The sequence below is a fragment of the Taudactylus pleione genome, unplaced genomic scaffold (genome assembly GCF_031769625.1).
Source record: "Taudactylus pleione unplaced genomic scaffold, aTauple2 ptg000471l, whole genome shotgun sequence".
Classification (NCBI taxonomy): Eukaryota; Metazoa; Chordata; class Amphibia; order Anura; family Myobatrachidae; genus Taudactylus; species Taudactylus pleione.
Genome location: NW_028284873.1, coordinates 4,723,430 through 4,736,254, shown reverse-complemented (window position 1 = coordinate 4,736,254; position 12,825 = coordinate 4,723,430). Strand labels below are relative to the sequence as shown.

The window sequence follows — 12,825 nt, the reverse complement described above, 5'->3', positions numbered from 1 at the left end:
TCTGGATATGTTCTGTATATGTTCTGTATACGGCATGTCTGTGAAACACATGTCAAAAATGAAAGAAACTTTTATTGCTGCATCATAATAAACACCAAAACAATTGTTAAAGAATGCTGGCATGACTAGTGCAAAGTAACAGTTTACATTCTGTCAACAGCTAAAAGAGACACAAGAGAATGCTCAATAAATGTGCCTTGTATTGGGAGATTACTGAGTTTCATTCTTGTAAAAGAAAAACACAAGGGTGTCCTTACAGAAGGCCAGGGGACATTGGGAAAATATTGTCTGGTCTGATGAACGCTGGTTTCTCCTATTTTACAACTATGCTCATGTCCCTGAGTGTCAAAATGCTTTATTGTGATGGCAGTGTAAAGATGTAGAGTGTATTTTCATTACACACTCTGGGTTACTAGATTCAAGTGTAGAAATTTTATCATGCCAGAAGATACTGTATATGAAAATCGTTACCAATCAGGTGCATGGATTCAGTGTACTTGTCTGTGAATGGGTTATTTCGACATCTATAATTCTCAATGTCAAAAGTTTAAGAAACTCCTAAGGATGATTTTAGAATCAGGACAATAAATTCACCTTGATAGATTGGTCTTCTCTGCCCAACTGATCATCTGCGGGATGGAACAAGCTATTTGCAGCAATGTTTGGCCAAGAAATACTTCTCAAAATGAAGGGATATGATGAAGGTGTCATAGACAAGAATCCCTGTGCTGCCCACCTGACACATTGTTGAGCCCATGTCCACATTAATTTAAGATGCTCTGAGTCTAAATAGAGAAGCAATTTGGTATTAGATAAATGTCATTTCAAAAGTGTCTACTAGATGTTTGTACAGTAGATGTCTGTAGGTCACCCAAGACACAAAGATTTCTTAATCTGAAGAGGTCTATATAAGAAGGCAAATACCGAGGAAACGGTGACACATTTTTACCCTTTCTTCCATAATTGCCAAACCACTTATTCACTGTAAATCTTGGTGTAGCTACAGCACACATTCATGGTAATGAGTTATCACTGACATGTGGTGTGTGTTCTGATTCCTTTTCTGTAGCAAAATCATCCACCACATTAGAGGTGACAAAGGTCAACGCTGCTCCATGGTTTTTCTCAAAGCTGCACTGTGGGCTGAACTCAATTCAGTGCGAAGATGAATAGACGCGGGAGGGAGCTCCCGTAGCTATTCAATACACCGTGCTGTTTGGGCGGCTAAAGGATTTCTTCTCGCACCCCCCAGGGGATGCGAGGAGAATCCCAACAATCCCCTCCCGCAGCTATTCATCATCGTGCTGAATTGATTGGATTGAATTCGGCCCATAATGCATGAAATCTTACATTTGGTGTGGCTCTGTTACAAAAATGCCTAAGTGTATATATACTAACTCGCTGAGATTTATCACACCTTCTAAAGATGACAAATGGAGATTCTATCTACTAGATAAATGATAGCTAGAACCTGTTTGGTAAATATCAACAACTTCTTCACTTGTCCCCTTTAAAACATTTGATAAATCTAGCCCCAGTAGTAACTTAGTATCAATATGGAAGGCTGCTTTGATGTCCCTTTGCCTCCCCAGTTTGGATTGGCTTTGCACAGAGACTATGCAAAGTCAGAGAAGAAATTGTTGACTATATCATGGTAGGGTGTATAACGTGAAGAGCATCTGACCTAACAGTAAGACCACAGTCTCCTGTACTCATAGTTATGTAGTGATAAAGGATGTTATTCAATTGTTATAGTGCGCCCGATGTCCTGTCTAAAGTGCCCAAAGTGGTCGGGTTTAGCCGCGTAAAATGGCTACCCCCACCAAAGTGCTGGGCGCGATCTTGAAAAGTGCTGTTTGGGCAGTCAAACAGGTCACTTTTCGCCCATTTGGGAGGTGCGAGCTGAAATGGTGCGCCGGCAGCTGATCGCGTCCGACAGGAGCAACAATTGAATAGCTCCTGTCCGTCGCATAGGGGGCGAAACAATTGAATACCGCAATATGTCAATAAATGGAAAAACAGACAAAATGTTGCAAAATGTTACAAAAGAGTTGTTTATGTGGGACATAGTTATAGGATGGTAGTTGCACATAGAAATGTTCAAAAAAGGACATTGCAAGGGCAAAATATAACAGTGCAGACCTGTCAAAAATTCAGAGCATGGTCTAATTTACAACATTTATTTGCTAATTGTAGCATATTTACTTAAGGCTGGATGAATCAACTTCCTTCCTGACAAAATCTCCACAATGAAGCACAACAGACCCAGTCGCAAGTGCTGAGCGTTCGCAACCGGGTCGATGGTGACCCACAGTGCATGTGAACGACGGAGCCGGCTCTGTTGTGCGCATGCGCGAGACCCGGCTAGCGACGTGCACTCCGTCGCTCCGGGTCTCGCACCAAAGGGGGGCGAGCTGTCGATGTTGAGTGACAGCTTGCCCCGTTTGGTGGGCGGGCCAGGGGGGTGGCTGCCCAAACTGAGGCATTCCCATGAGAACGCCTGCCATTTGGGGGCGGCCCCACTGACATCACAAGTGATGTCAGTGGAGAGCTTCCGGCTCTGTTAGAGCCGAAAGCTCTGTGGGGCTTGCAATGGGCGAGACCCTACCACAAGGGTCTCGTCATAAGCCCAATGGTCGCGATGGTCTTGACCATCATGACCATCAGCCCCCATTTTCTGGAAATCTCCCTGTCGCCTCCCTAAATGCCAGCGGCATGTCAATCATGCTGCAGCTTTGGGGCATTGCAGCCGCCATCACAGAAACAGATCTGCATATGTGCAGTGTGGCTCCTGCGCAGATCTGCAAAATATGATTGGAAAAAAACATGTTTTATGTTAACTCATGGCTTGCCAAACAGGAAACAAGAAGAATAACCCCACAGTCTTTAGACAAGCAATATAAAATCAGATGCATATAAATCTGCTTAATTTTAATTGTATATTTTAACAAGATCTATATTTGCAAGTCTCAAGATAGCTCTAGCTCTGTATGCTGTGAAAAACACATATTTTACATAAAGTTTGACCAAGTCTACATCAGCACCTAAAGCTGGGTAAACACTGAGCGATGTGTACCGGTACAATATGTCGGCCCGTACCTCAGGTACACATTAGAATGAGGTAATGAAAGACGGTACGATCCCTCGTTCTGTCCTTCATTACCTGCAACAAGGCTGCATTTGATACTGTCTGGTTGGACGTGCAGCATGGCCGACCGGATGATACCGCATGGGACCATGTGAGCGGGCATATTGGCCGTACGGACTGACCGATGCAGCTGATATGTCGTTCCGTTAAGTGAGCACCAACAAACAGACTCCCAGATCATTTAGCATAATTCTGCACAATCCTACACTTACTCTGGTTTCAAACACTGTCTCATTTCTCTCAGGATATCTATAATGATTGATGCAGCTTTGCTGGTGTCTATCTCCCTCTGTACTCTGGCATATTGCATATTTAAAGCTCAACTCATCTCTGTTCTCCAGAGGATCTCTCATTAGTGCACCCATTAAACCCAACTCACCACTGTCGACCACATCAGACCACATCGTAGCCACACACATCGGAGCCTCTTGAGGCGTTACCTAAAAAGAAAAAAGTGACATTGCCAGAGCAATTGTAATTAGTTAAGTCTTTGGACATTCCATTTTTTGTGCTACATTTACAATATACAAATAGATATTGAGCAGGTTCAGTAACATCTCATTAGAACAGGTCGGTTATATGGACGTCTCACATTACCCATATCTAAAAGATCTTCTCTCTTCTGCCAGTCAATAAAGAGGGATCTTATTCTCACTCCCAAATACCTTTACTTAATTGGACGTGAGAAAGTAAAGAAGGGCCCTGAGAAAGGTCAGATCAAGGAGGTTCTGAAGAAGAAATTGGAAATCCAGTCTGTTAAAACGGTTTCTCTAAGGTACGCAGAGATATATGTTTATGTATACCGAGCATGTGACTAGTTCCCTATTTTCTTACATGAGTTTGATACTCAGAGGTATTCTATGAGACAGGATGCGCCATGACTGGACCTGTATTATGGCATTTCTTCATTGTATATACAACAGTATATAACAGTCCACTTAAGTTATTATTTGTTAATTCTAAAAAATAGAAGTGTTCTTTTAGCAACCATCTTTGCATTAAACGAGACAATGACAGGCATATTTAGGTAGATTGTTAACTAACCACTATTCTGCAACCAAATGTTTTTTTGTCTTCAACCAGCACCCGGCAGGATGACTTCTTTATCTTACATGAAGCAGATCACGATACCCTCCTGGAGTCAGTGTTTAAAACAGAACTGATTAGCCTGATGGTTAAGCGTTATGAGGAGACAACCAAGAGTAAACTAGCTCTGAACTTCGCTGACACGTAAGAGCTATAAGATAGTGTTTGGCAGTTTTGGTGAATTAATTGTTAATGCATGTAGGACGGCCTAGGGCTAGGTGGGCAATAGTGGGACCTATTCAGAATCGTCAAGAGTAGTGACGGGCCAGGGTACTGGAAGGGACATGGCCAAATTGAATATGGGTGGCCACACCCCTCCCAAAAATATTTATCAAAAGTATACTGTGCCACATGCTGGGAGGGGGGAAGATTTGTCCACCTTGTCCAGGGTGCACATCCAGGAGAGGGGCAATCAGTGCAGTGAGAGAGAGGAGACCGCTGCGACTCAGCGGCAGAAGCCTCACTGGACCTTCTGCAGTCTGGCACACTGAGCAGCAGCAGTCTCCTCCCTCTTCCTCCCTGATGTGCTACTGACCTGGGCCCCTCAGCTGGCCCGGGCTCAGGTAAGTAGTACCTGCTAACACCCATATCCTCACTGTCTCTCTCGGTGCCCCTGTCCTCATCTATTTTTTTTCTAATAAAAACTGCCTCATATAGTCCTAATTCCGAGAGTGATTGGTCTGAGTTCATATCACTGGGCTGGTGACTATATGGGCAGTGCAAGGTGGGGGTAGGTCTTTTGCTGCACTGTATCTATTCACAATCATGTGAGGCTAGGCACTAGGGTTGGGATGGCCATCGGAAACCAATGGTTGGAAACCATTAATGTTATTTATTCGATGGAAATGCTTTATCCATTCGATTCCAGTAATTGCGATGTTGCCACCATTGTATTGTTCTTTCTGATTATCTCATCGGATGACTGCTGGCGTCCATTCTGCTGCGGACACCAGGAAGGAGTGGGAAGGAGTGTCCACATCAGAGCTCCTTTGCACAAAATAACCTTAGCCCACTGGGCATGCACACTAACTAAGCATTGATGGTTAACCATTGAATGGTTTACTTGCGATGGCTACATTCTATCACAAGTCATTTTGGGTTCCAAGGAGAATGTAGGTAGCACTGATTAGAAAAACTGAACACATACTTCTCTGATCCCTAGTGCTCAGTCTAACACAATTGAGGCTATGATAACTAACTGTAAGACTAGTAATCAGGACCGGCAGGGGTCCATCATCGATTTGGCATTGCCACCAACTCATAGTCTGAGTAACTGAAGGCCAGGCATGCAAGTTACAACTATGTTAGTGTAAATTGGGTTTGTGATATCAGCGTGACTGTGACCTGTGCAATCAGTATAATATAGGATGGTCAAGTAATAGTGGTATAGATGGATTGGAGGAGGGGGCCAAAATGATATCTTGCCAGATGCACCAAGAGATATTAAGGTTCATAGGGGGGAATGCAATTCAGTGCGATGTTGAATAGCCGCGGGAGGGAGCTCCCGAAGCTATTCAATACACAGCGCTGTTTGGGCGGGCTAAGGATTTCTTCTCGCACCCCCCTGGGGATGCGAGGAGAAATCCGACAAAAGTGCCGGGCGCGCAGCTGTTTTACTGCTTAGCGCGGCGCTAACAACCGCGTGCCCGGCACTTTAGTCAGAAATGCCGGTTCTCGCACCTTAACACCCTTGTTAAGTCACGAGAACCGACATTCATCGACATAACAGCGCACTGAATTGAATAGCTCAGGTGCTCCCTCCCGGCAATATTCAATTCACTTTGAATTGAATTCAACCCATACACACTTAACGATATGCTCCATGCTCAGTTCAGGTGATGGCAGACATCGTTAACAATTCGCGGGCGTGTGCATCGTTAACGATAACCATGCATACACACTGGATGACACTGAATGCTATGAACGATAATGATATCGTTATGGTTCATATTGTTCATTTTATCGTCTAGTGCAGTGGTCTCCAACGTTAATTGAGGTGTGAGCTACTTTAGAAAATTAATCCTCCTGAAGAGCTACTAAAATTGTAGAAAAAAAAAATCTGGCTAATAACCGACCAATTGAAGGTCATTTAATGAAAATGAAAAAAAAATGTTTCATAGACAATAAAAATGCATTTAATTATTACAGTGATATTGTTGTAGTTTGTAAATAACATTTAAGCACAGGCACATTTCACTTTTAATTACCGGCTCCAAGGAGGTACGTGCAGTAGAGAAGCAAAAGATATAGGCAGGGCTGCTGTGTGATTTTCCTTCAGGGCTTTGTGGGAGTGACTTGCTAAGCCGTAGCGTAGACGCTGTAGGTGGAACCACGGGAAAGCAAGTCAAGTGATTGCTGTAGAGGCTGCTGCAATCACCTGATGTGCTTCCTTGTGGCTCCACTTATGGCGTCGATGCCACGGGGGAGCACACTTCCTCCTAGTGGACTCGGCAGTACTGCATCTAGGTGAGCTACCAACTGGTAGCATGCAAGCTACAGGTTGGAGATCACTGGTCTAGAGTGTGTATGAGCCTTTAGACCAGCACATTGGGAAGATAGCTTGCCAGTAGTGCAGCAGCAGAGCTTGTATTCCCTGAACAATAAACAAGAAAGTGCGGTGATACAAGTGTGCTTGCCTGATAGGAACCATTTGATCTCCTACTTGTTTGTTGTATACTGCATCTATTCCCCTACAGGAATCATTGAGTCATGCTTTATGTTCTGTATGTGAATTACACTTAGGGGTATATTTACTAAAACGACAGTTTTTAGAAGTGGAGATGTTGCCCATAGCAACCAATCAGATTATAGAAGGTGACAGTTAAATGTTAAGTAGAATCTGATTGGTTGCTATGGGCAACATCGCTTCTAAATCTCACTTCTAAAAATTTTCTCTTTAGTAAATATACCCCTTAATGTCCATAATTCCCATATTTTCTACAGACTACAGTTTAGAGTAAAGAAAGAAGGCTGGGGTGGAGGCGGCACTCGATGCATTTCATTCCTCCGGGGACAAGGGGATATTGCCCAACTGAAACCAGGAGGAAAAGCCCTACATGTCAGTATTGGGGATGGACTGCCCAAAAACTCCAGTAAGTATTAATGAGAGAACAGGAATATATAAAAGGAGCATGGAGAATATTTGGTTCAGATGGCAACAGATTGTAACTCCTTATTACTTTGATTAAGTTTTACTCAGGTACAGTTAAGTAGATTGCAAGTTTTGCCAAGCAGGAAAAAGTATCTAAACAATTCTCTGAATAAAATTTGTATATAAATAATGGCTAACGCAGGCGTGTCTGTCCGTTTAAACGCCATTACATGGGCGTGCATAAATTAGCCACTGCGATTGCATACGCAGCTCTGCGTGTCAGAAAGACTCCCAAGGCTGCAGCAGTTTAGACCTGCCGTAAAATTGAGATGGCTGCCAATATGCGTCGATATTGCCGATATTTACGTAGGTATGTGTCATCGCACGCAGGTAAGAAGGCAGCAGTGGGCGTCTTTATGATTGGGTGATCTTTGAAAACATTAGCATGTTTTCGCAGCTGCATTGCGTACAATATTGCAGCTGCGATCGCATTAGTGTCCCTCTCTGAATCAGACCTAAAGCCTGTAAAATGACAGGAGCTGATTGGTTGGTACTCTATCTCTCTCCAAGGCTTAGTACATCTCCACCTTAGTCACCACACTATAGTGGTTACCAGAAAGCTTACAGGAGACTCATATTGCAATGCACTCCTTCTAAAATCAATTATTGAAGAGTGGACAAGAACAGGAGCACTGGGGAGATGGGGAGAAGCAATCTCAGTGCAAAACAAAAAGGTGAAGTAAGAACTTCACCCCTCTGCTAACCCGAGGATGGTGTCACCTGGGACAATGGGCCTTCTTCAGAGATGGACGCAAATCCCTTTGCCTTTGGATGCAGTGGTTGAGAGAGAATATATGCAGATGTCTCATCCGTTGGGATTTGTATGGAGATGCCCACGAGTGCAGTCTCATATGTGCCGCTTGCATACAAAGACGCACCATTGAACTTCTGAGCAACCCTATGGTTTCTCAGGCGGTTTGTATTAAGTAAGACCCCAGGGCCTATGAGGCTGTGTAAAAGGTCGCTGACTGTGACAGGCCCACAAAGCAGTTGCGACAAACCTGGGTTTGAGTTGCCCTCCCCCCCATTACCTCCCAAAAAAGGTCCCTGACTGACAGTCAGTCTGCTTCCAAATCCTCACTGTGACTGTCGTCTCTAAGCCATTGGGACACATGTGCCACACAACTCAGATGAAAGCGCAGTACTAAAAATACGGGCCGGCTGCACAAACATGGGTATTGTGTCCACTTCTGAATCAGGCCCAGTGTTATTACCTGGCCTCGTGGCATGATTGTCTCTGTTACAGTTATGGCAAATCAAGAGGAAATCAAGGAAGAGATATGAGCATGCACATGTTTATATACTGTATATGGAGTATACATAACATATCTATATAAATAAAGAGGACAAGAAAAATCTAAAGGTTCAAGTGGAGTAAGCACCCTAGTTGTGCAACAATCAGACTTGGTGCTCTAGTAATCCATAAAGTCAGATCAAGTAAATAACAAAATATAAACAGTTACAGATACAGTAGGAAGATTGTCCAAGCAACTAACAGAATATGGGAACACAATAGGTCATAGGTCTAGGACCCAATTACATACGTTTTACAGTTTCATGAGGGCAATTTGGGCTTTTTTTCACCTGTGGGACTGGGGAATATACAGAGATGACTCAGAGTCCCATGCTATGCCGGCATTCATACAAATGGACAATCATTTTTCTTATGCGCATGCATATGAATCACACCACGCATGCGTCCCCATTTTATTTGTACAGAGACGCAGATCAAATTTAGACAGACAGTATGAGAAATGTAAGGAGCGTTCCTGGATACCTGCTAGGAGATAACAGATGGTGGTGGGGGGCTAAAAGATGCACAGAGATGTTTTGTCTTATGGGAGTGTCGCCGGCGTGTAGCTGACAGTGGTTGTGTGCAAAGATGCTGAGCCTCTCATATAGGAAGCCATAATAACACCTGCCATAGGGCTGGTACAAGCTGCCATGGTGTGTGACCAAAGTGATATTTTACCATTGACGGAGGCTGATAGTGGGCATTTCAGTCCTTGCATTTGGGAAGTATGGACGTATACCAGGGAAGGGCTTTGTAGTGACATTAGCATAAGACGCAGATGCAGCTGTGGGAAAAGAAGCAGCCCTGCATCTGTGTCCGGCTCAGAATCATCCCCAAAGACTCCTAGTCCGGGAAAGATAAGGTAGGCTAATATGATTAGCAACTGAAACAATTAGTTATGTCCCTCTTTACAATAGCATATATTCATTCTGAAGTCACTTACTTACAGTGATAGGTACAGTATCTGCATATTATGTACTTTACTTAATGAATTTAGGGCTTGATTCAGAGACGCACGCTAATGCCATCACAGCTATGATCCCGTGCGCAGCTGCTGTGGGAAAATATGCAAATGTCGCAGTAGCCTGGATTTATCTAGACACGCCCACCTGCAGCTTTGCAAATCCATGCATCTGCGTACAAAGACGCAGCATTGGTGTCAGAGTCTGATTCAGAGATGTACATTCATCCGATGATTGTACATCTCTGATGTTTCCGGGTCTGCGTCCGACATGCTGCAGCGTTTTGGGGCGGAGCTGGGGTATGCTTGGTCATGTCATCCCCATTTTCCAGGAGGGGCGAGGCCAGGGTCTGTGTCGAGGATGCAGATTCCTGGCCTCTTACGTGACCAGCACCCGGTCAGGCTGAGGGAAGCTTTAACTCCCGCAGCCTGACCAAAGGAGCAACCATTGTGACCAGCATTTGCATCTGAGATGGACCGTTTTGCACAGCCGCTTGTGTGTGGCAACACATCTGCATTCTTTGCCACGACACCCCATTACCTCCCACAAATGCTCTATATCTGTCAATCACACTGCAAGTGAAAAAATAGCTGTGAGAGATTATGCACTGTACATGGGGGGAACGGACCCAAATAATTAACATTCAAACTCGCTTCGGACGCCGGAGAAACTCATCATTGCTCCGGCGCGAAGACAGCTGAAATTAACTGTCCCCGCAAGCGGCTACACTGCTCCTTTTGGAGCACTGACACTAGTTTGTATGCGTGACCTATGGGTCACGCATGCGCACAAGAGCCCCGATGTCCGGCGGAAGGAGCCGGACAGGGGTGGAGGGATCCAAAAGGCCATTCCGCGAGAGGAATGGAAGCAGGAGATATCTGTCATATATCCTGCTTTACCTCCTTTATGAATGGCCCGATAACTTAATTTTTACAATTGCAGTTGAAAATATAAATTTTCACCTGCTTTTGTAAAAATTAAGTGATGATGAACAAGCCTCATAGGAGCCTATTCATCAACACTAAAATAAAGTTTTTAAGGACATTTTCCTTAAATAACATTATTTTAGTATTCATAAAGCCACTTAGCACAGGAGATATCACAGATATCTCATTGCTAAGCTCCCCTGCGTTAATTTCCACACTCCCCATACATTAGTATGAGGATATGGAAATTATGGAATTCATCAAATTCCGAAAATTATGTATTTTCAGAACTTGATGGAGTTACTATTCGCCACTGTGAGGTGGCGAACAGCAGGACAGACTTACCTGCTTCCAGCTGTGCAGGTCCCCCGGAGTCTTCCTCCGGCGCTCTGATGCCTCCTCTGGCTCCGTCTGCAATGCTGACATTGGCCCTCATTCAGACCCACTCGCAAGCGGGCGCACGTACGTTAGGCGTACGTACAAAAATATTTAAATTCAATGGCTCGCTCGTATTTTCGTTCGCATCTAAAATTCCTCCCTAAACTCTGACGACCCCTCCTCTAACTAACGAGCGTACGAAATAGCGAGCGTACATCCCCGAAATGGCTTGAAAGGAACGCACGCACACGTATAAACAGGAAGTGGCCTTGTCAGATGTCGATTACCTGCTCCTTTATTCTGCCTACCTCCATCAATCGTATCATGCCAATCAATGTATCAATTAGCTTAATTGTTTGTTTTTTTTCAACACAATGCAAGAAACTTTACTCTTGTCCGTGTTTGTGTTTACCCGCAGAATACGTACGGATGAAACATTCGCTTTTATTGTTCAAAAAACATGTGAACCACAATTAAACAATTGTACTATTGCTGTGGATCCCCGCATATTTCCCTGGGTTGATTTCTTTATTTAAATTTGCTTACGCATGTCACTGCATCAAGCCTATCATAACTCTCCAGAGATTTCTGGCCCTGTCGAACACATGACTCATACACTAACCAATAAAATTGCTCCTGTTAATTTCCAAAATACATTAGCCAATCAGAAAATGTTTACACACTTTATCAAAAATGATTTTTAAGAAAAACACCATTGCCATCATGAGAGCCTCCGCATTCACCAGGCGTGAGCTGCTGGTGCTTACGGAGGTCATGGATCGCCGGATCACCAGCCAGCCTCAACCCATGAACAACCGGCAGAAGCGCTCCGCGTATGCGGAGGTACGGTCCCGCCTGCGGTCCTTCGGCTCACGCCGCAACATCGGGCAGCTGGAGCGCAGGTGGTCCGACCTGCAACGGCGAACGCCCCGCTTGCTGGCATGCTTTCGCATGCAGATCCTGGCAAGTAAGTGTTATGTATTGTGGTTTTAATGTTTGTGTTTGTGGGGCAAACTGCGTGTGCATGTTTTCCTGTCTGTTCTATTTATTATTTGTACTCATATCTGCGTGTGCATGTTTTCCTGTCTGTTCTATTTATTATTTGTACTCATATCTGCGTCTGCATGTTTTCCTGTCTGTTCTATCTATTATTTGTACTCATATCTGCGTGTGCATGTTTTCCTGTCTGTTCTATTTATTATTTGTACTCATATCTGCGTCTGCATGTTTTCCTGTCTGTTCTATTTATTATTTGTACTCATATCTGCGTCTGCATGTTTCCCCTCTATTTCTGTTTTTTTAATTCTACTGCTATTTTTTTTTTTTTTTTTTTTTTTAATTTTATTTTTTTTAGTTTGGTTGCCCGGATTTGTCCATAAACTAAACGCAATTTCTTTGACATATTTTAGGGGGACAGCCAAGACTCCGCCGTCACCGTCCGTCCAGACGGCGTTCCCGCCCACTCTCCCCAACCCCCAGCCAACACTCCACCCCAAATCTTTCCCCTATTCCCCACTCCTCCCCATCCTTCCCAGACCCTCTCCCGGAAATGTCGGGCCTCCTTCCCCTCCGTCCCACTTCCCCCTCTCCTCCACCCACCCCTCTTCCAATTACCCCCTCCCCGGAGTCCAGCATAACTCCGCCCCATTCTTTGGGGAATGACGGATCCTCCGAGGAGGATCATGGAGGTTTGGCCGGAGCTCCCGTTTTGTCTCCCGGTATGTTTTTTTAATTTTTTTTTTAAAGCACAAACTGTTTGTATGTAATCATGTGTCGTGCCTTTCTTCGTGTTTTTGTGGCTTGACTTTTGTTGATTGTGAAGGTTTGCCTTTACCTCTTCCTGGTGATTTAAGCATACACATATCATACCTGTGGGAATT

At 44.2% G+C, this 12,825-nt stretch overlaps 1 protein-coding gene across 1 annotated transcript in view; it reads left to right on the top strand.

The window, feature by feature from the left end:
• MYO1F (myosin IF) overlaps positions 1 to 12,825 on the top strand; it is a 312,887-nt gene that overhangs the window by 251,041 nt on the left and 49,021 nt on the right. The window contains exons 22-24 of the mRNA XM_088448915.1: positions 3,778 to 3,923; positions 4,232 to 4,378; positions 7,178 to 7,326. Coding sequence (XP_088305041.1) covers positions 3,778 to 3,923; positions 4,232 to 4,378; positions 7,178 to 7,326 — 442 coding nt within the window. The remainder of the gene's footprint in view (positions 1 to 3,777; positions 3,924 to 4,231; positions 4,379 to 7,177; positions 7,327 to 12,825) is intronic.